We start from the raw sequence: 23,696 nt of genomic DNA, 5'->3' as shown, positions 1-23,696 counted from the left end.
TACTCCAGCCCCTCAAACAGTGAACGGACTGAGGATCAAAGTGAAATTATTCCTAGGAGATAGTGAAAGGGACTTGCAAAAACATTAGTTAAATAGCATAGCCATGTTGAACTCAGTCAGTGGCCTCCTGGATATATCCTCACCTGGTGCTGTACTCAGCACAGAAAAAAAGATTAAAAAAAAAAAAAAAATTCACTTTTTCAAAGGTCTTGTCATAAAGCAGCAACAGTTGGGGAATGGTAGAACTTTTACAGGATTTATTTTAATAGACAATATTTTGTGTCCAGAGATTTGAAATTTCATACTCATGTTCCCAGTATAATTTCTGCTATAATTAATTGACCTAATTATGCTTTTCCCTGCTGAAAGCTTAGAGGTGTATCAAGGGAAGAACCACTTTACCCATGACTTACTTATTTAAGTCTTCCACAAACATGTCCTCCTGGTCACAAATAAAAATATTCAGCCACATCTATTATTGGTTTGAGCAGCTCAGTTTTTTCTAGGATCTGCTGGCATCTTAAGATCAGAACAGATGCTTATCTTTTGATGAAGCAACTTTTATACTGGAGTAAATCAACAGATTTTCACATAGCTATTCCTTATATACCTTGCTCTGAAAGCAATCTCAAACCAAACAGTATCAGTCCAGCTTTGTGTTTTTTTAAATAAAGGTCCTCTAAAATCAGGCTTCTTAACCTGAAGTTGAGCACCAAATAGCAGTGGCTCAATTCCCCAGACTGTGAGCATTTAAAGAACTTCTTGTGACCTCAATGTAAGCTCTAACACATTCCACTAAAAAGAGGACATTTGCTTAAATGCCAAAAAAAATGGAGCATAATTTTAGACTTCTACTTTTGGAGCCTGGCTTTTGCTGTAAAGCAGTGTGAGAGCTCGGTGTCGTCTCAGCTGGAGGACTCGGATGCAGAATACATTTAGTCTAGTGAGATTCTCATATATGGCCCCTTCCCTGCTGCATCTCATAACTAAGGCTTGCATGATCATATGCAAAAAGAATTCCCTGCTACAGTGAGCCGATTCCCCTTTTTGATCACGGTCCCTCTCAGATCACCTTGAGTTTCCATCACTGCAAGAAACTATCTCATTTCTTCAACAGAGGAGCTACTTTTTACAGTGACACTAAGCATAAGTGATGAGAATGCAGCTGGGTGACTGGGAAGCACAAAGCAAAATCCTCTTTCTCCATCAGAATAGGAAGTTTATAAACGAGAGACAGATACACAATTATGCTTGCATGACTCACCTTGCACAAAACACTGTTGACAGCTATCAGGACTACCCAATTACTTCCTATATAAACACTGTTCCATCATTTTTGGTTTTGCCACTTGGCTATAATGACAGTCGGTGCCTAAAAACAGGTGTAATTGAATCTACAGTCAACTGCTGAAACATCGTGCTGGAAGGAAAAAGAGTCCAGAGTCTGAAAAAAATGCCTTGGGGTGCAATGTGTGAAAGAGAATGAACCAGCAAACTGGAACAGTACTGCACTGCACTCTTCCCACACATTGTGGCTTTATCTTCTGTGGACCCAGTTCATCCAATTTAACTGAGATAGTAAACCTGAATCTAGCTCTAAATCAGGATCATAGTCACGCATGGTTCCTTGAATACTCAGACACTCCAGAAGGTTATTCAGTGCATCTAAGACTTTAAACATTCTCTGGAGGTATTGTCTTCTCTCTGTTAGCTGCAGAAGGAGATGGAAGTAATGTGCTAGATTGAGTCTTCATGAATCCACAACTAATCTACCAGCTGCTAGTCACTGCTAATGTCTGTTTTCTTCTAGAGCTATTCAGTTTGGAAAAAAAAGATGAGCAACCACCAATAGAAACGATAACTGCCTCGTATCGGGATGCTAAAGAAGTGGGGTTTTGACAACTGTCAGCCAGGAAGATTTTGAAAATGAAGGTGTCTTAGCAGTGCATGGAGGTGATTTGACAAGCCCTGCTCTGCGTGAGGCAGTCTGTCATCAATTTTTGCTATCTTTGATTCCATCAGAAGACCACAAGATTATAAAGCTGGAAAGACCTAGAAAAATCACCTAGCCCTTCTCTCGCACTCTAGGACACGCTCAGCTCTTTACATCACCCCAGACAGATCTTCCATTAACCTTTTCTTAAACCCATGATGGAGGCTCCAAGACCTCTCCAGACAACCTATTCAGTCATCCAACCATTAAACCCCTTTTTTATTGTATAAGCTGGTTCTTTCTTGTTGTGATTGAAGTCCATTATTTCCTGTCATTATTTCCACATGGAGAACAGATTGTTCCCTTCCACTTTATAACAGCCTTTTAGGTACTCGAAGTCTGTTATCAAGTCCTTCCTTACCTATTATTCATGACTTACACAGCACCAATTGGTGGCAGGGGCTTTACAGGCAAAATTAGATAGTCCTTAAGTGCTTAAATCCTGTCTTCATCTATCCTGTAACAATCAGGACAAAAGGATGTAGGAAAAAGGACAGAAGTACAACAGGGCTACAGCTAAGACACCATTAGCTTACTTGAAAGGGCAGAACCCTCAGATAAAAAGTTTGTTCTTGTAGTTTTTTTAACCCTAACTGAATATAAAGAGACATTCTGAAAGACATGGTTTGTGGAAAAGAATTAGGGCAATGGATGGGCTGAAAAGGAAATGGTTTGCTAAAAGCCACACAAAGGAAAAAAACAGAGCGTACCAGAGAGTGAGAAATCTCAGAGGAAAGAGAAGAATCCGTTAAGCTTAACAGTCAACAGCATGACTGAAAGCTGGTAGGATAAGATGAAGGCAACAGGTACCAGCCAGCCATTCTCTGTTTACTGCCCTTGATTTCACCTCCTCCTAGTCATTTGACTGGTGGCCAAGCCCATGTGTCCCTGTGTCCCCATGGCAGGTGGAGGGGGCAGTGGCCATTATGATAATGGAAGAAACCAGAATCCACCTCCAAACCCTGTCCAGGGTATTTATAGAACTGGAGATCATTCAACTCACTTTCCACATTGATCTTGGCTTGGGTCTTGTCATCAGGACTCTCACAGCAGTAGAAGCCCCTGTCTGCAAAGGTGATGTCTTTAACCACCAAGGTATGCTTTGTTCCCTCAGCTTTGATCTCTATTTTTTCACTGGGCTTCAATAAAATGCTGTTCCTCATCCACTTCACCTCTGCAGGCTTGGTCAGCTCTACCTCCAAGGTCACTGTGTCCTTCTCTTCAACTGTTCTGGGCTCCAGTTTCTTCTTGAATGAGATTGAGGCCTCTGCCAAAGGAAAAGAAATATTAGTCGGAATGTAGAGGATCCAGAAAACAGGTTTTCAGAGAAAATTAAAATGGTGGCTCATGTATCTCCAGTCTCAATGCAGTCTGGGCATCCCTATTTAATGATGCAAAAGCAGAATTTCCCTGCTGCTAACATAATCAGTCAGAGGGAAGGCCACATACATAAAACAACATAGGTCACAGCATCAGTGACAGCCCGTCAAAGGGGCATTATTGCCTCTTACCTCGGACTCTGAGGTTGGCTGTGCTTTTGACACCCTCAGCATTGGCGGAGATTTCAGCTGCATCTTCCAGGGTCAGATCAGTGATGGTGAGGCTGTGGTTGGTGTCCTTCTGCGAGATCACGTACTTCTTGCTGGCTTCAATCTTGACACCGTTCCTGAGCCAAGTGACCATGGCATCACTGGGGGAGACAGTGCACTTGAACACAGCCTCTTTTCCTTCCTCAGAGACCACACTGTTGAGAGTCGTAACGAATTTCACCACTCTGGGAGCTGACGGATAGGGATAAAACATTTAGGAGCATGTCTTTGAGACATGGCATAAGTACCTTCAAAGAGCCAAAAGCTTCGATGATTTTACTGTAAGTAATAAAAACTGATGCTTCCAATAAGTGATCACAATAATGGGTCATCACTTTTCCCATATCTGAGTAAGTTTTGTGTATAAAGATGACAGAAGAGAGGCAAAGAGGGGGGAAAAATCTCATCTTAGATTTGGGGTAGTTAATTCCAGCCTCAAATGCAAAATGAAGGTCAATTTGCCCACATAATAAGAGACCTGAGCTCAACAGGTCACAAAATCATTATGTTCTTCACGAATAGAGGTTTCACTGACACTGAGACAAGTGGAGTGTTGTATTTTGCTGTCAACACGGGAGACAGCACAAACACATCAACAAACTCAACTTTGCAGAGCTGTAACGCCTGAGGACAAAATCAAGGATCCCTCTACACTGTCACCATTAGAGACCTACCTTTGGGGGTGATGGTAATGCTGCTCTTGTCATCTCTGGACTCGCAGGAGTACTCTCCCTCATCCTCAGCCCGGATTCCTGTTATTGTCAGGGTTCGTTTGACACCCTCCTCGTCAATCTGGAAACGTCTGCTGGGCTTGATCTCAACTCCGTTCCTGCGCCACACCACCTTCCCTTTGGCGTGGCTCACATCACAGGTCAAAGAGACGCTGCCTCCAATCTCGGCGTTAACAGCTTCAAGCTTTTTGGCAAACTTCACTGGGATTTCTGAGATCCAGAAGAAGGAAAAATTATGAGAAAGGAAAAGATAAGAAACCGGTTCTAAGAAACTGGTTCTGGCCAACTTTAAAAGAACCAAACAAAAAAAAACTAACCCCAGAACATATTTAGGGATCAGGGTAGACAAAAACAAACCAGAAAGGTGGAAATTTAAGGAGATTCCTTTGACATGGTATTTTAATAGCACTATCATTCTGTAAAGCAAGAACAGTCTTAAAACATGGTTGGGTGTTGCCTTCCTTTCTTTCTAATCTTTCACCTGACGATACCATGTGATGTATTTTCATCGGAGCCTGATTTGCCTGACTAAGTGTAAGAATCTGTATGGATGAATAAGCCCCGGCCACCTTTGTCTCTTCTGTCACTGGAGACACAACCAAGGGAGTCAGAGAAATCCAGGGTGTGATTTCTCTCATCCTAAAGGAGACATTTCAAGAGATCGGATGTATCATGGCCCATTAGCAACCACTCCTCTGCAATGACTCCAAAGGGAGTTAAGGGAGTGCAACGCAGCTGCAGACGTCTCCACTGTGAGTGTTTAAAGAAAAAGGAGCAGGCCTTTGCTGTGGGACATCACTCGTCTCATCTCCATCTGTGGACCAGCTGTATTTCTTCCTTCTTGTCAATTTATAGCCTCAGCCTTGACTAGGGAACAGCATCCCAGGTGCACCATCCCACGAACAGAATAGGACACAATTGAGGTCCCGTCTCCCCGTGTGACTAAGTCACAAATCTCCTCCTCACACAACATCCCTCCACATCCTCATCAGCTTTGTCAGGCTGGTGAGCAGAGTGGAGAAGAGCTAAGGCTCCACCATGCCCCAGCTACTGGGGTTGGGAGGAGACACAAACAGCATGATGAGAGTAGGGAGCAGACACCAGGAGAAGCACCCATCGTAGGCTTCCTTGCTCCCCCAAATGGCCAGCAAAGGACAAAAATTGGGTATTTGGAAGGAGGAGAACTTTGCTGGCCCACGGTGGGGCAGCTGCAACAGCAATCCAAGCCTTGAGGTTGGAACAGTTTTAGAGAAAGTTTGGACTTCACCTCCGTCCTACCATGAGAGAAGTATAGCTGTTGGGTTGGGACATGACCTGTGCGCTGCTCTCTGCTCACCTTTCACTTGTACTTTGAATTCCTGCTTGTCGTTCTTTGTCCGGCACGTGTACACAGCAGTGTCTGTGCTCTCAGCCAGGTTCACTGTCAGCGTCCTGGACGCCTCCTCACTCTTGATCTCGTATTTCTTGCTCGCCTTGATTTCTGTTCCATCCTTGAACCACTTTACTACAGCAGTTTCAGGTGTTACTGAAGTAGTCAGTGTGAAGCTTTCATGTTCTTGAACAATGAGAGGCTCTTTCTGGACAACTTTCTTTTCAAATTTAGCCTCTGGTTCTAGGAAAGACATTAAAATAGGAAAACTAATAACTTAATGCTCAAATCCTTAACACAGCAGTTTTCTATTACTCTCTGTTCATGACTTACAACACAAGCTCATCCATAATCCGTGATAACCTAGGGAATGTGGCTGAATATTTGTGGCTGGTATAATCTTTTGCTGAGCAAGAAGAAAGAAAATGATCTGTCAGGCAACCCAGAGCTTCTGCTTAGAAGAGAAGCAAAGGAAAGGAAATGCAAATATACATTTTATCCGCTGCCCACAAAAAGCTTGTTTCTTAGAAGTAAAATGACTTATATAATTCTTTCATCTCCCATTTTTAGGATTATTTTAGATCAAATTAAGAAGAAACATTAATGTGCTAAACCTGAATTTATGGCTTGTTTTCTGTTTGCTCTACTACCCTTCTCTTGGCCTCTTCTCTATCTTGTACAACACTTTGTTGCAGCAGACCAGTTTTTCTTAGTCACCTTTCTCCATAGCTCTCTTGCTGCTCTTCAAAACTTCCCAGTTTCAACTCTCCACCGTTGCAACAGATTGGGAGATGAAGTGTGCGACGGGGATAAACAAAAAACTATATAGCATTTTCATAGCCAAAAAAAGTCTTCAGCCAGATTTCCCACCTCTACGCTGCTAAATTAAAAAGGCCAAAATAATGTGTGATGTGGTGCATTGATGTTGCTCCAGGGGAAATGGCAGCTGCACCGTGGCTGCTGGACAGGGAATATCCAGTTTTCCTCTAAGCCACACAGATTGCTGCTTAGCACCTCAGAATGAGTACTCACCAGTTGGTTCCAACTTGAAAGTCAGCTTCTGGCCTGCAGCCTCACAGATGTATTCTCCAGCATCTTTCTTCTCCAGCTGCTCTATAACCAGGCGCCGGGTTTTGCCCGCAGTTTCTATTTTGAATTTTCTAGAGGAAATGAGCAGTCTTCCATCCTTATACCATTTCACTTCAGTTGCATCCTCTGCTACCTCACAGCTGAGGGTGGCACTTTCTGTCAGGACAGCGTTCACCTCCTTCTGGACCTTTTCCTGGTTTATAAATGCAGGTTTTGGCTCTGAGTGCAGAAAAGGAAGAAAATATTGATTGAGACATTAAAGTGAGATCAATCTTACAGATTTCTGTGCACAGGTTTGGAAAATATTTAGGTTGTCATTTGCCAAAACTGGTTGCCTTCACTGGGTGATATCTACCCTTCCGTGTGACCAAATCACCATGTGGAAAAAAAGGAAAGTAAGACCCTAGGAATGGAAAGGACCAAGAGGGTCCTTGACATCTATCCTATGGTTGCAACCCACCGTGCAAAAAAAATTGAATTCAAATGTCCCCAAAGAGCATCTGTCCTGCTTATCACCAAAAGCTCCAAAATTCCTTTTACTTAAGATCTAGGACACAAATATAGCAGCATAGAACCTTTTCAAGAGGTTCAATGCTCGAGAATCACCCACTGGGATGTGAGGAATGGGAGAGATCTGAATATTATGTTGATTATTATTTCTAGTACAATTATATCTGCAACTATGATTATATAGACAGACTGAGATAGGCCTTTGTGCCACGCTAAAGCCAAACATTCCCATTTCTACAAACCCAGGCAACAAGGTACAGAAAATCAGGTGAGATCTACAGGCTGCAACAAAGCCCAGACTACTGCATCTGAGTCATAGCGTAATAGTTATTCCAGTTATTACTTTATTATCCTCTCCTGTAATTCAGACAAGGTATGTCTTACCTGTGACATCGATCTTGAAGGTCAGTTTCTGGCCAGCAGCCTCGCAGGTGTACTCCCCAGCATCTTTCTTCTCCACCTGACCCACCACCAGACGACGCGATTTGCCCTCCGACTCCACCTTGAACTTCTTGCTCGAGGTGATCAGTTTCCCCTCCTTGTACCATTTCACGTCGGTCTTCTCCTGGGCCACCTCGCAGCTCAGCGTGGCGTTTTGTGTTAGTGCAGCTTTCACCTCCTTTTGTACCTTGTCCTTGTTTGTAAACACAACTTCTGGCTCTGAAAAGAGAGAAATTCAGAGCGTCTCCAAGATACGATGTTGCCCAATCCCCTTATCATGGCTTACAATAACACTGGAAACCAAGCCTCTGACTTGACACTACACATCTAAAGCTACTGGTAGAACACTCAAACTCTTTTGTGGTAAGTTTTTTTGTGTTTTGTTTTGGTGAGTGCAGACATTGGGCAGACACCCCACTGCTCTCCACTGTGACCCTGCTCTGAAATGCACTGAGAATCAGCTGTGTTACAGAGTTGTTCTGGTTGCTTCATCACGTGGTGATGGAGAGGTGCAATCAGTACTTTCCTTTTCATGGCCCTGTTCCTACAGAGATGGGTAGCTCAAAGATTTTCAAGGATGGAGCCCACTGTCTTAGAGATTTTATAATGTTTTACATAGAAGGTATATAATAATAATAATTTTTTTTTCTAAATATTCTAGAAATAAGAAGCCTGGGCCAAAGCATCTTCTCTCACCTGTGACGACAATCTTGAAGGTCAGTTTCTGGCCAGCAGCCTCACAGGTGTACTCCCCAGCATCTTTCTTCTCCACCTGACCCACCACCAGACGACGCGATTTGCCCTCCGACTCCACCTTGAACTTCTTGCTCGAGGTGATCAGTTTCCCCTCCTTGTACCATTTCACATCAGTCTTCTCCTGGGCCACCTCGCAGCTCAGCGTGGCGTTTTGTGTTAGTGCAGCTTTCACCTCTTTCTGCACCTTCTCCTTGTTGATGAAAGCATCTTCTGCCTCTGTAGTTAAGAGTACAGGGGCAGATTTAGAAAACTAATCTTTCACACACACCCCTCTTCCCAAATGCACGTATCAGTCTTTGTATTGTGGTGCTGAAATGTATTTCCCATTCCCATTCCCTTCCAACAATGTCAACTGAATTGTTAACGTTTGAATTACATCAGGTGCCACCGAAGGACTCCTTTACTGGGTAGTCCAAGACAGCTTATGTGGCCCCAAAATTGCTTTCATTATTCATCATTATCATTCTCCAACATCTTCAGAAAAGAAGTTCACATATCCCAACATCCAGCAGCACACCAGTGGATGCAGTCTGTAAGAAGTCTGTTTGCTGTAAGAGGACAAGCATTGCACTCTCCAAACAACCCAAAAGCTGCAATTTGCTTTGCCAGCAAGAGCAAAGCTAGTCTTTGGAAACAAACTCTGTGAGCCTACTCTGTGTCTGTATCTTTTATTTCCCAAATATTCTAAAGATATGTCATCCCAGAACTATGTTTCTCTAATGAATGAAAATTAGCCAGCTCCCATGGTATTTGCTTTGCACTGCTCCACACCAGAATCAAAAAACAGTCTAATACATGAACTCCTCAATTTGCTTTAAATTCATCAACATCCAACTGAGGGATTTCAAAATTAAAACCTGTCCTTGCTAATATCATGGTGAAAAGACCTGGTTTCCTCAGCTACTGCCTCTTAGAACAGTTCTACTATTTCCTTTCTGTTGACACAGGCCATAATAAAATGGTTTTGTCCATAATACTTTATAGAAGAAAGGAGCATTCACAAGAGAACACATGTGCTGAGAAGATTTACTGTGTCCTTTAATTTCTCCTGCAATTATTGAATTCCCATTTTGCTATCAGTGCATCTTCACCAGATTCCCAGGGAAATTCCCCAATGATCTTCAGCCTGCCCTGGGCTTGGGCTGCAGAAATCCACCGCATTCTTAGTTTTCAAAGAAGGAAGACAAATCTAGTAGTGTGAACACAACTGCATGAGTAAACCAGCAAAATTTAAATGCTGGCTCAGTCACTGCCTGCTGAGATGGAATTTGCCCAGCCACATAACTTCCCTCTACTTCAGTTTTTCAGGATGTAAAACAGGGATGCAGCAAATTCACTCACCTGTGACATCGATCTTGAAGGTCAGTTTCTGGCCAGCAGCTTCGCAGGTGTACTCCCCAGCATCTTTCTTCTCCACCTGACCCACTACCAGACGACGCGATTTGCCCTCCGACTCCACCTTGAACTTCTTGCTCGAGGTGATCAGTTTCCCCTCCTTGTACCATTTCACGTCGGTCTTCTCCTGGGCCACCTCGCAGCTCAGCGTGGCGTTCTCCTTCAGCACTGCCTTCACCTCCTTTTGTACCTTGTCTTTGTGTTCAAATACATCATCTGCAAGATTGGAAAGAAGGAAAAATGTAGAAAAAAAGCCCATGAAAATGAAAACTTTGCCTCCGAGATTGTATGGTATTGGGTTTTCAATGGGAGATCACCTACTAGGTTACAGTTTAAATAAAACAGCTGTAAAATGAAAAAGGCTAACAGAGTCAGAGTTAAGCAAATATTTAAGGAAGCGCTGGCAGGAACAGCTTGCTTCCAGACAGCACAGTTTCTAGCTGCTGCTCATTTGGGCAGCAAGAAGAACTGCCATGCCTGATATTTAGGCTTTCACCAGCTTTCCTGCACACACTTTGTAGGGTCACTCTCTGCAGGCAAGCAGGAAGGGCTTCTTGGGGAAGCAGGGCATGTTTTGTTCACTCGCAGAGAAGACTGGGCTGTATATTCACAGTAAACAGGACACACTCCAGACAGGATCCTTCATTTGCCAATGCTGTCCCTGTATTTGGGTCCAGGTAATCGGGAAAAAAACAATATGGCTTATGAAATAGATGCGTAACAACCGGAGAACCTTTACAAAGATTTACACGGAGTTGTGCCCTTATGGAACGGCATCACTTCCCAAATATATTCTACAGAACATGTGCTACTAATAGTACAAAATCACAGTCATAAAATAATTTAGGTTAGGAGTGATTTCTGGAGGTCATCCAGTCCCACTTCCCCACTCAGAGCAGATAAAATTACATCAAGTTACTCAGAGCCATGTCCCATTGAGTTCTGAATATCTCAAGCGATGGAGATCCTACAACCTCAAGGCTCCTCTTCCAGAGCTTGACCCCCCTCATTGTGCAAGCAAGTTTTTCCTAACATCTTTTCAGAATATCCCATGTTCCAACTTGCATACTTTGCCTCTTCTCCTTTCACCATGCATCTTTGAGAAGAATGTGGAGCTGTGGACTCTATATCCTTCCATTAGACAGTTGCAGGCTGCAATAAAAGCTCCACCTGCCTTCTCTTCTCTAGGCTGAACAAATCCAGTTCTCCCAGTCTCTCCTCGTATGACATGCTCCAGCCCCCTAATCAACTTGGTTGCCTCTGCTGGAGCTGTGCCAGTAGCATCTTGGATTTCCAGATGCAATAGCTGTCAGATTCTCCAGGCAGGCAGACATTGAATTAAGAACACTAATTTGATTTTAGGCTTGGTTTTGGTAAATTCCAAGGGCATCATTTTAGAAGCTGGGCATGGGAAATAATGTTGGATGTAGGGATCTTAAGATGATCTAGTCTACAGTAAATAGAGAAATTAGCAAAAGTATATCTATAACACACTTGAACTAGCAAACTTGTATGAATTATGAGAACTGACTCATGAAGAGTAGATGAACAATTTGGTCAAGACTAAATGTGGGACCTGGTATTTTCACACTAAAGTGTTCAGAATCTATACCTTACCCAGCAGAAGAACAGGAAGGAAAGGATTAGCAAGGCAAACTAAACAATATATAAATACCCTTTAAAATCCTTTAAAAGACAGAGCACAAATAAGGAATGGAAAAAAGGACAACTCTACTGGAAAGGTGTGTCTCTGGGGTCAGGCACTTTAGTAATAAAGCAAGATTTGGCAAAAGTCAGGCTGGATCCAAGCTTATGAAGGAGGTTAAGATACCTAGCAAAGGATCCTCTAGCACCAGAAATATATGTAGACAAGGGAAGAAGTGGTGCCATAATGCAAAGAGTGTGGGTTTCATGTGTCAGAGCTCCTGATATCACACTTCTGAAGAAAACAAGCCAATGCTCCTAGAAAGGGTTCTCCTACAGGCTAATTTGATAATTTTGGCTCTCACCCTCACTCTAGGTAGAAGTTTTGCCCTTTAATACAAAGAAATGGGAGTTACAAAAGCAGGCTGAGTGCGGGACTCCTGAGCTCACACGTTATGTTCCATCCCAGGCAACTCTCTTCAGTAAGCACTTTCAGTTGGTTGAATTTCCCTTGGGGAATGGTATTTCTTGCACAAAGTCTAGTTGGTACTCCTGCTCAGTTGTATCTTTAATCAACAGCAAGATAAAAAAAGGTGAACTATGGTTAAAGCACAGAGGGTCAGAAGATCCATTTTCCAGTTCTAGTTCTACAGCTTATTTCCTCAGCAGTCTTGAACACGAACCCAAATGGGTCCCACCATTTCTGCCTTTAACGTGACCAGTAAATCTCTCAGTGGCAAGAGGGACCCTATTCTTCTCTGTTCTTCTTTCTTGTATTTACCCATTTGCAAAATCTGAGTAACGGCCTCTCTTTGGCAGCAATGGGCTTGGGCAACACTCATCTATATCTTGCAGACAAAATGCCTGCCCCTTTTCCGTGGTACCCAAGTACCTCAAAGCCTGTGATATGAAAAACACTTCCATGAGGTAGGGCACTCTTCTTATCCCTATTTACAGAGAGTATGTGAGATGCAGAGAAGGTTGGTGATAGTGAGGTCCCTCCCACATCAACCTGCAGAGGGCGGTGCCATTTCCCAAAAAAGTGAATGCCCAGTGTTCAAGCCATAGGATTTTATCCCATTAATATGACTATTTCTCAGAAGCCCTAAAAGCAGACCAGTTTTTGAGTTTTCATCCAAAAGTCTCATGCAACACACCATTATTGCTGTCAAAAGCTTTCCTTGCTCAGAGACAGACCTTTGGGCTAAGTTGCAAGCACAAACAACTGCTGAGAGCATTTCAGTGCCTTGTTGCATCCAGCAGAGGCTAAAGTTCTCCTGCTCCCAGGTGAGAAGATCCTTCCACAGGAAGCTAAGAAGAGCTCTTCCTTCAAACAGTGTGATAAGATCTTTTGTTAACTTCTGCCTTTCACAGTTTCATTTATAATCCGCCACAATTTTTCCAACAGCTTCTGCTACCAAAGGCATTTGGTGTTTGAAATAAAATAACAATCTCAGTCTTGCTCTGTGCTACTCCTACAACCTGCATAGAGCTATAGAAAAAAGTCACATAACTGAGCCAGAGAGTATTACAATAGTTTTTCTAGCACAAAGGAGAGTTGCCAAACACAACGGAGAATGAGAAGATTTGTCTCCAATTTCCTTGTAGGGTCACTCCCCAGTGATATATACCACAGAACGCAGACATGGCAGAGCAAGCAGAATGAAACCCAACAAACTTGTACGTCAGCAAGACCCACGACTGGCAGTCACGTGAATCTCAATGTTGTAATATCATGCTTTGACTCAGGCCACACTGGGAGCAGGCCCGCCACAAACCACCTCCAGCGTGGAAGATACATAACCACACTCATAGCTGGGTCCAAAATAAAAACCTCAGAGGTATGACTGGTGCACCAGGCTGCATAGATGCACACACTTCTAAATAGACATGTTTCAATTAAGTGTTGAGTGAATCCATTTGAAGAAAGAAAAGCACAAATCTTTCCACCAAATCCAATTGTATTTTCTGGCATCACTTCCTGGGATATGCTTTTAATTGCATGCCTTTAAGGTTTTCCTCTGGTCCACAATCAGAAAAAACCCCACCTACATCAAATTTAAGTATTCTTTCCTCATAACGCTTTCAAGCAAGACAGAAGCAAGGAAGATGTGGAAGCAAGTACTGGGTAGTATTTTCCACAAAAATAACTAACAGCAAGGACAAAAATGTATACATTGATGATTCACCACCATACACAAACTACTGGATAACAATCTGAACTCATACTCAAAACCCTATGTATTGTGCAATTCCTGATGAAGTCATACTGGCAAATCCTCTCAGCACAGCCATGTCATGCACAGATATGGCAGAAAGAAACTCTGTCCCAGCATACAAAAACTACAGATTCTTAATCCGCTTAAGTTCTGTGGCAGACCCATATAGACCAAGGCTGGATGTAAATCTATGTCACTAGGAAACTTTCTTTATAGCTACAGAAAAAAAATATGTAATCAGATAATCCCTCACCTGTGACCTCGATCTTGAAGGTCAGTTTCTGGCCAGCAGCCTCGCAGGTGTACTCCCCAGCATCTTTCTTCTCCACCTGACCCACCACCAGACGACGCGATTTGCCCTCCGACTCCACCTTGAACTTCTTGCTCGAGGTGATCAGTTTCCCCTCCTTGTACCATTTCACGTCGGTCTTCTCCTGGGCCACCTCGCAGCTCAGCGTGGCGTTTTGTGTTAGTGCAGCTTTCACCTCTTTCTGCACTTTGTCCTTGTTGATAAAGGCATCCTCTGCTTCTGGGTGTGGGACAAGAAATTGAAAAGTCACAGGTATGTTCACAATGTCCATAATGTTCACAACCAAATGCAAAATCCTGCTTACAAGAAGTTCCCACAGCTCTGCCATTTCAGAGTGGTCCCACCCACAGCTAAGATACACTCAGACAGGACATGGCCCTCTGTATGGCCTGAGGACAACACAACAGCCATTTCTGAGCAAAATGAACCAATGCCCCAGGGGTTAAGGTTCTTCCCATCCCCATGGATCCACAAGAAATCTGACTTTTTGTTCCATAACGTAATGCACATATAAGAATCCAATCTCATCTGCCACTGGGACCCATATGTAAGCCTTGGCCACTCTAGGTACTTCTGGAGCACAAGCGTTTTCCTACTTCTTCAAGACCTATTTTCCTACACGTCTGGGAGCTGGGCCTACCTTTATTCCTATAAATCACAACCGCAGATGCAAAGGACTGCTGGGTGGGATTCATCCCACAGAAGACCACTAGCGGTAGGCATCTGTGTGACAGTGGTCGCACACAAGCTGGTTGCCTGATCTGCCTCACTACTCCGTGAAGACCCAGGCTACACAGATCCTGGAGCCTAGAGAGGGATTCACTTTGCTCTGTAGTAAAGGGAACTCATGGAGCTTTCTGTGATGAGAACCAACATCTCCCACCTGTGACGACAATCCTGAAGGTCAGCTTCTGGCCAGCAGCCTCGCAGGTGTACTCCCCAGCATCTTTCTTCTCCACCTGACCCACCACCAGACGACGCGATTTGCCCTCCGACTCCACCTTGAACTTCTTGCTCGAGGTGATCAGTTTCCCCTCCTTGTACCATTTCACGTCGGTCTTCTCCTGGGCCACCTCGCAGCTCAGTGTGGCATTTTGTGTTAGTGCAGCTTTCACCTCTTTCTGCACCTTCTCTTTGTTGACAAATGCATCTTCTGCCTCTGAAATAGGGAAATAGTAGGGAAAACATACATAAGATATACACAGCTTGCAACTAGAAGATATTACACATATTTTGTTTAGGTGCTCTACAGGATCATTTCTTAAAAAGAACTGCAAAGCAATGTTACATCACGTAGAACAATGCGCCCTCAAAACATAGTCCATACAATTATCATACCTCTCTGACTAGTCTTCACAAACAGCTCGACCTCCTCATTTTCAAATGTCTTATAATGAAGAGAAAGATAAATTTCACCCCTTGTGTCGTTATCATATTTCTACACACCACATTTAGAACTAGCCAAGTATAGCAGAATTATGAGCTGTCACCTTCACTATCACATTATTTACAGGAATTTACCAACATCTCAGTATTTTAGAATAAGACTGGGTTGTTCAGAAGAGATCTCGTAACTCAATCCCAAAGAAATGAGGAAGATAGATACAGTTTTTAATATGGAACAGTACTTGGCCTACATTATACATAAAACTGGCCTATAAAATTTGAAGTATACATTTTTTCTCCCTGGAAATCTTGATTTTTTCAGAAAACTGGCTGTAGGGAATCTTCTCTTAATACTTAACACAAGCAACAAGAATGAAGTGTTTAAAGTCGCTTTCTTCCACAGTATCGCTTAGAACTTCCATCTCAACAAGTGGAGTTGGCATCAAAAGGATATCTTGTGTAATTAGTAGTTAGGTAGGTATAGGCATTGAAAAGATTCAATTGTCACCTTGCTAAGTAGGACTGACTGATAAATTACATCTTTTACCAATTACTTTAATGATTATTTTAGCTGGTTCTCCTTTTCCCAACAACTGATGTGGTCACTGTTAACCTTTATATTAGCGTACATTTGAGATGTGGGAGAACAAATAGACCCTAAATAAATGGGCTGCCACATTTTTTCCCACTGATTTACCCTAAGAAATAACTCCACAAGAAGTGTAAAACATTTGTGGTATGCCTGCACGGCGGACATCACATAGCAACAACCACCCAGTGTTTAGCATAGGCTGCCTTTGCCTATTTGCATCCCAGGTACATACTTGAGTGTTGGAGTCTGTGATTTCACTGCTACAGAAGCACAGGCTCCAAAGATAAATGCTGGACTAGAAAGCGTATGCGGTTGCCTTTGCCATTCGGTTGCAGTGTAAGCATGGAAGAAGATAATTCATCCAGCAAGCTTCAGGCATCTGGGTTACCTGGCCAGGGTGACCTCTTGGCTCTCAGCTCTCCCTGGCAGTCATGAAGAACACCTTCCACAACCCGTGCTACTGCCTTCCTCCCCCCAGTCACTCTCTGCAGCATCCTAGTGCCGTCTTTTGCTCCTCCTTGATGTCTTTCTCCTCTGCATACCGTCCCTGTCATGTCTGTACTCTGAGTGGCAGCAGCTGCCTGGCAGGGTACGGAGTAGGGGTAAGTTCAGGTCAAGTTCCTACACTGCTGACCACGGCACTACTCGTAATCCTGGGAGCCGCATCGTAGGCTTGCCATCAATATTGCACAGTCCACGGAAAGAGAGGAGTCCAGCCGGGAGCAAGCCGAAGCAGGAACCCAGTTTATATGCTCTAAATTTGAGCTCCTCTGTTTGCATTGGCTGTAGAAGGCGTGTAAGGAGGTGTCATTGTCATTAAGGTGTCGTTAACAAGGCAGCGTATATGGTGTATGCTGGGTGATGCAAAACTCCTCAAAGGCACGCGTTAGCCCGCTGCAGATTAAGCAGCATTTTGATATCTAAAAAAGCTCAAGCACACACCATGGTTGGCATTCAAAACAAGTTGTGAAAATATAAATATTTCAGCTTCCATCTCCAATTTGGACTATGGATATGCAGGGTACACTAAACAAATGAGTGAGAAACCAGACTGTAAATGGATGCTGTATTTAAAGCAACAAGTTAGCAGAGCAGGAATATTCCAGATGGGTTACTTGCTTGTCCTCTGCATGCATTCTTGCCCTTTAATATAGAACATTTTTATAGTGATAGGAAATGTGACCAAATCTTTTAATCAGCTTACAAAGTGATTTACAGTAACCAGTAATTTGCCTCAGAAACATATTTTAAAGTTAAACAACTATCCAGATGACATTTCCAACCTCAGCTGCAGTTGGCTAGTAAGGTTCCACTGAAACTGAAGAAAACCATTTTCAGGACACGGAGCTTTGACCTCTTTCAAATAAGGATTTCACTGTATATCATGATTCTTGAAATAATGAGATTGCAGAATCAGCTCTTTGGGCTACACATCCAGCTCAGTCCCAAGGTGTGCAGCACCTGGTTCTGTTAATATTAAGCCAAAAAGCCTTAGCTGCATCCCAATACTCAACACTGAGCATCTAACCTTCAAGCTGTCCTTAAATAGGGAAGGTTTTGTGCTACCACTGGAGCCCTGGAGTACAGGACCCCTGTAACAGGATAAATTAAGACTCAGAAAGCTACTGCACTTTAGGATAATCTAGTAAGATGAGGATTTCTGCAGCAAGAGCCAAACACTCAGAGTACTCATAATCCCTCCTGACTTTCACACTAGATCATTTTCCAGTGAGTGCTGGACTTGCATGTCATGTTACAGTTGTACACATGAGAAATACAGCAACGGTAGCTAGGCAAGCACTCTCCAGTTACGACAGAGGGGGAAAGGTGTTATATTACCCTGTACAGCCATGAAGTCATCCAGTTTGAAAGAGAACAGAAAACCTTTGGTTTCTGAGGCAGACAGCTAAGAATAGCCCTCAGCTAGAAAAAGTCAACTGTACAAGCACTAAATGTCTGTGTTTTCTGACTACACCTCTGCAGTAATGTATAAACTTGGTTTATACAAATGGTCTTTCTATCAATGCCCATGTTGCATTTTCTCTGAAAGATGCCTCTCAAATCTATCCCTACTGTAAATCATCCTTCACTGAAACTGGCAGTTCCCTGAGCCAAAAGCATGAGCTACACAATTCATGAAAAAGAGCCGAAGTGCCCCAACTCACACCCTGTGTACCCCACGCGGAGTGGGGACACATAAGAGCTGATGGCTTACAATTTATGCTATGGGGAGCAGCAAAGCTTTATCTTATAGCAGCAGTTGCACATTGGACGTAGAAGATGGAGAGAGCGGGATGCCCCAAGCCAGTGGGAGAGCAATAAAGACTGCAGCCTTCACGAGGGAACAGCTCTCGAGCTATACCCTGTAAGGACTTCAATTCTCCAGCATGGTTGCGAGCAGGGAAGTCAATAGACTCCGAACGCAGTTGCTCTTCTACATAGCTGATAAAATGCCAGACCTCTGCCAGCATTATGGTCCCAGCATGTTTGATGCCATAAGAAAGCAGAGGAGAAAATAGATTCCCTGTTCTGATCAGCTCAGAATATGAGTCAAGAACTATAACAGCAGAGTGTTATGAATACGGACAAAACCAAGCCAAACCCTTCCTCGTCATACAATTCAGAAATAATCACTCAGAGTGTAGCTGACATGTCCGTTGCTGCCTGGAGCCTGAGATAAAATTTACTGAACATCTTGCAAAATATACTGACACCAAAGAAATCACAAGTGTAGTCAGAATGAAAGAACAGCCTCAGACTGTATTAAATCCTCAGACTCCAAATCACGTTATTAAGGAGAAAAATACAAATACAAATAAACATCCCTGGACTCATGACTTGTCACTACAGATGTAGAAATAGCAATGAACAGTCATCACCTTTGGATTCAGCAGATTGCAGATATGTGCAGTGCCGCTGATACAAAATTTTTAGAACAATACACTCCCATCAACTCCCAAACATTCTCAATGCAGTCACAATAAAGTAGGGATCTTGCAAATGCTACTGTTTAAATATCGCTTGGCAGACAAGTATTCGCACCACTTCTCATAGCTTTACAAATCACAACTGGGTATCCAATGACAGATGAAAGAAGTGGTAGAAGAAATGCTGGATGGAAAGGTTGTTAAATACAAATCATAATTTGAGTTGCATGTATCTGTATCCATTTCTGTTCATCATCTACAAAAGTTTCATGGTGCATGGAGTTATGAGGCTCTGCTCCCATGCATTTGCACAGCCAGACTGTGGAATAATTGAAGTAATTCTCTGTTTTCGGAGTGAGGACATTGTATAGAGAAAAGATGAAACAAAGAGGGAAGAAAACAGTGACTTGAATGGAAGAATACCAACAACAAGAGGAGTACCACCAATAATGATGATGAAATTGGAAGAGCTCCTTTAACACAGTGCCTGCTAACAAAACCTCTTGATTCACTATCTGAACCTAAGGAGACAAAAAGGGAGTTGAGGAGCTGATATCAGGATGCCTACACGTAACCTCTAGATCTGCCCAATCCTACACAACCTCACTGAAATGGTAGCTTACACCAACATCAGAAAGTACTTTAACAGCATTACTAATATTTTGACAGAGAAAACAACCAGACACAAAGAAAAGGCAATGAAATATCAACCAAAATATGTCTCTCACCTGTGACGACAATCTTGAAGGTCAGCTTCTGGCCAGCAGCCTCGCAGGTGTACTCCCCAGCATCTTTCTTCTCCACCTGACCCACCACCAGACGACGCGATTTGCCCTCCGACTCCACCTTGAACTTCTTGCTCGAGGTGATCAGTTTCCCCTCCTTGTACCATTTCACGTCGGTCTTCTCCTGGGCCACCTCGCAGCTCAGCGTGGCGTTTTGTGTTAGTGCAGCTTTCACCTCTTTCTGCACTTTGTCCTTGTTGATAAAGGCATCCTCTGCTTCTGGGCGTGGGACAAGAAATTGAAAAGTCACAGGTATGTTCACAATGTCCATAATGTTCACAACCAAATGCAAAATCCTGCTTACAAGAAGTTCCCACAGCTCTGCCATTTCAGAGTGGTCCCACCCACAGCTAAGATACACTCAGACAGGACATGGCCCTCTGTATGGCCTGAGGACAACACAACAGCCATTTCTGAGCAAAATGAACCAATGCCCCAGGGGTTAAGGTTCTTCCCATCCCCATGGATCCACAAGAAATCTGACTTTTTGTTCCATAACGTAATGCACATATAAGAATCCAATCTCATCTGCCACTGGGACCCATATGTAAGCCTTGGCCACTCTAGGTACTTCTGGAGCACAAGCGTTTTCCTACTTCTTCAAGACCTATTTTCCTACATGTCTGGGAGCTGGGCCTACCTTTATTCCTATAAATCACAACCGCAGATGCAAAGGACTGCTGGGTGGGATTCATCCCACAGAAGACCACTAGCGGTAGGCATCTGTGTGACAGTGGATGCACACAAGCTGGTTGCCTGATCTCCCTCACTACTCCGTGAAGACCCAGGCTACACAGATCCTGGAGCCTAGAGAGGGATTCACTTTGCTCTGTAGTAAAGGGAACTCATGGAGCTTTCTGTGATGAGAACCAACATCTCCCACCTGTGACAACAATCTTGAAGGTCAGCTTCTGGCCAGCAGCCTCGCAGGTGTACTCCCCAGCATCTTTCTTCTCCACCTGACCCACCACCAGACGACGCGATTTGCCCTCCGACTCCACCTTGAACTTCTTGCTCAAGGTGATCAGTTTCCCCTCCTTGTACCATTTCACATCGGTCTTCTCCTGGGCCACCTCGCAGCTCAGCGTGGCGTTTTGTGTCAGTACAGCCTTCACCTCCTTTTGTACCTTGTCTTTGTTTGTAAACACATCTTCTCTCTCTGTAAGAAAGCCACGATAGTCACGCATAGCTTTTTGCAGTTGTCTTCTCCAGCGCTTAATCAAGTTCCCCCTATTTCACTATACTTGCCCCTGACAGGTAATATGATGGCCCATTAAGACAAGAAAATACCTTCATCTCTATTTTGCTGATAGGAGGTGAATAGGTGTATGGGAGTTCTGACAAAACATTAAAAATCTCACAATTTGAGCACAGATTTGAACCCAGGACTTAGAGCACCAACATGCACCGCCTGAACCCTCCTCCCTCTTCTCTCTTTTTCTCTCCCTATGTCTCTCCAAGCTTCCAGTGAACTAGAAGGAAACAACCCTTGTATCCTCATACCCAGGAACCGTTGCTCTTTTCCTGCTTATTTGAGTCACTCAAATTCAGTCATTCTCCAGCTAATCAGAGCTCTTTGAACACCTCCCCCTTCTCTTTTATCTATCCCTGCACCTCTGCTATAGCCTCACACTGTGATTCTGCAGGAGGTTTTCTGCAGACAGAAAGTTATAATCCTTGCCCACCACTTTTTTTGTGGTTACAACTACTCATGGATGCAAAACTGTGTGTATAAAATGTTGATATGACAGTTGGCAAAAAATCAAGTCATGGCTGAAATATTTCACCCCAGAGAGGTTGTGAGATGATCTTCTGAAGGTAAGATACTACCCAAAATGGAATATTCCTTTATCTCTGGCATTTCTAGCATTTTCTCACCTCTGACTTTGACTTGGAATGTTGTTCTGTCATCTTTCGTTTCACAGGTATAGCTCCCTTGGTCTTGCTGTGTCACCTTCTTGATGATGAGCTTGCGGTGCGTCCCCTGGGAGATGACTGTTGTCCTCTGGTCTTGCTTCACCTCAGTTTGATCCTTCTTCCATACCACGCCTCCGCTCACAGCTGACACCTCACACACCAGCTCAAGGTTTTCAGAAGGACTGACTGATATTTCTGGAGTTGTTTTGGGCTTGTTGACAAAAGTAACAGCTTCATCTGGAAAGAAAAAGAGAAAGAAGTTTATGCCTTGGTTCAGTCTTGTCAGCACAAAGTTAAGATACAGTAATTACTGAACATTATTTCATTGCTAGTCACACTTGGGTGATCAAGTTTCAACTCTGGAGGTGTAAATGTACCTATTGCAATGTAACTATGACAGAGTGTTAACAGTTATGGCAATAAACTGTGGCTATGAGTCAGAAAAGTCCCTCCTTAGATACAGCAGAGTTATCTCTACTGGGGAACTCATTGTCCAAGTTTTAAACCATCCAGAGAGTTAGTACATAACGATCTCTAGTTTGGGAGCTGGGTATTGATGAATCCTTTATACTATATCAGCCTATTAGGTCTACACTGTGGCATTACTACCAGACATATTAAATTCTAGGTAGATGTGGATCTATGCCTACCGGTATTCATAACTGAAATCCACCTAACTGACGTGCATCCGTTTTCTGCATCCCTTTCAGAAGTCAGGCATGACAGCTCTTACAGAGCACAGACGTGGTGGTTTCTATTACCAGAGCTGTATGTGCAGAGAGCCATGAGCAGAACCTGGCCCAACATCATGAGACCATAAAGCCTTGACACGTGCTTTAATTCACATCTCCTGTCTCATCACACGCATGAATGTTGATGCCTGACTTTCTGACAGATGGTGCAAACTCCTTCTCTGATCTTCAGATAATTAAGCTTAGTTAGAGTGCAATCACATACATGTCTCCTACATCCTTCTGGATCTTTTAAATCAAGCTGAGATGCCCTCAAGTTGCTGACACTTTAGTCATCACTCCTTGTTTCTGATTTCAAGCAAGCTCTAGGGAATGTGTATTGATGCCTGAGTATACAAACAGCTTTGAAAAGATCTAAGAATTCTCAGAAAATCTTGTTAGAACTGGTGAGGAGACTTCTTTAAATGTTTCTGAGCCCATTCCTACAGCCCCATGTTCACAATATCAGTCCCGCTAGACTAATTCTTCCCCAGACCAGATCAGGGTACATATGGGATAATCTCATGGATAAGCTATTCTCCAACTTAAAGAGGACTAAGTTAATATATGAGCCAATAGTGTCACATCTTTCTGCTGAAACTGATCTTCACAGTAGAGAACTTGCAACTGCTCACAGCTCATAGACCTCAAGCAGTAGAGGTTCCTGCTTCGATACCTTTGCTCAGACTCTGCTGACTGCACAGACTGGTGGCCACACGTACGACCTGTGCACGTACACACGCACACAGCATGTGTCATGTATGCAGCAACGATGCAATATCAACAAGATCAACTCAGGTTTTTTGCAAGTGTATTTGTAAAGGTGAAAGCAAAGGCATCTAAGTGAGCGGAGACAGGTACCTTGCGTATAAAATGTGAGCAAACCTATTTAACATGCCCTGTCCCTAAGCTAACAAGCAATTTGATGAGCACGTCAGGTATTTCATACCTTTCGTTCCATCAAGGCAGCCCTTGACTGAAGAGCAAGCTGATGGCTATCAGTTATAACCAACCTTAGCTTAGTATTGCATTTCTTTTAGCAGCAACTGTTGCTTTCAGTCACTGAGTATCCCAAGGACAATTGCTATGCTACACCCATGCCAGGCACGTCTGTGGCATCGGAGAACAAATATTTCATTAAAAATTGTAATCATTAGGACTGATCTATTCTTATAAAAATAGATGACTAAAGAAGGAGTGTCCCTCCAGAATCCTGCTGTTCAAGACTATTAGGGTAACTCATTACCATAAAGGCAGATTACTTCCCTGCCCTAAGACCATCCCCTGACTGTGCAGTGCTTCTTCTTAGCAC

At 43.3% G+C, this 23,696-nt stretch overlaps 1 protein-coding gene across 15 annotated transcripts in view; it reads right to left on the bottom strand.

Moving 5' to 3' along the window:
- The window catches only part of OBSCN (obscurin, cytoskeletal calmodulin and titin-interacting RhoGEF), a 192,026-nt gene that overhangs the window by 136,009 nt on the left and 32,321 nt on the right, over positions 1 to 23,696 (bottom strand). For 14 of the 15 annotated variants that reach the window (XM_075044005.1, XM_075044010.1, XM_075044031.1 and 11 more), the window contains exons 9-21: positions 21,615 to 21,890; positions 20,620 to 20,895; positions 19,680 to 19,955; positions 14,930 to 15,205; positions 13,990 to 14,265; positions 9,820 to 10,089; positions 8,419 to 8,694; positions 7,666 to 7,941; positions 6,715 to 6,990; positions 5,650 to 5,925; positions 4,257 to 4,523; positions 3,505 to 3,774; positions 2,997 to 3,260 (exon numbers count right to left, since the gene is read on the bottom strand). In XM_075044005.1, coding sequence (XP_074900106.1) covers positions 2,997 to 3,260; positions 3,505 to 3,774; positions 4,257 to 4,523; positions 5,650 to 5,925; positions 6,715 to 6,990; positions 7,666 to 7,941; positions 8,419 to 8,694; positions 9,820 to 10,089; positions 13,990 to 14,265; positions 14,930 to 15,205; positions 19,680 to 19,955; positions 20,620 to 20,895; positions 21,615 to 21,890 — 3,555 coding nt within the window. The remainder of the gene's footprint in view (positions 1 to 2,996; positions 3,261 to 3,504; positions 3,775 to 4,256; positions 4,524 to 5,649; positions 5,926 to 6,714; positions 6,991 to 7,665; positions 7,942 to 8,418; positions 8,695 to 9,819; positions 10,090 to 13,989; positions 14,266 to 14,929; positions 15,206 to 19,679; positions 19,956 to 20,619; positions 20,896 to 21,614; positions 21,891 to 23,696) is intronic. The other variant, XM_075044023.1, reaches the window with a different exon arrangement.

Source organism: Buteo buteo, chromosome 2 (assembly GCF_964188355.1).
Source record: "Buteo buteo chromosome 2, bButBut1.hap1.1, whole genome shotgun sequence".
In the NCBI taxonomy this organism is placed as follows: domain Eukaryota; kingdom Metazoa; phylum Chordata; class Aves; order Accipitriformes; family Accipitridae; genus Buteo; species Buteo buteo.
The sequence above is the reverse complement of the archived record's forward strand: the minus strand, read 5'-3'. Positions and strand labels throughout refer to the sequence as shown.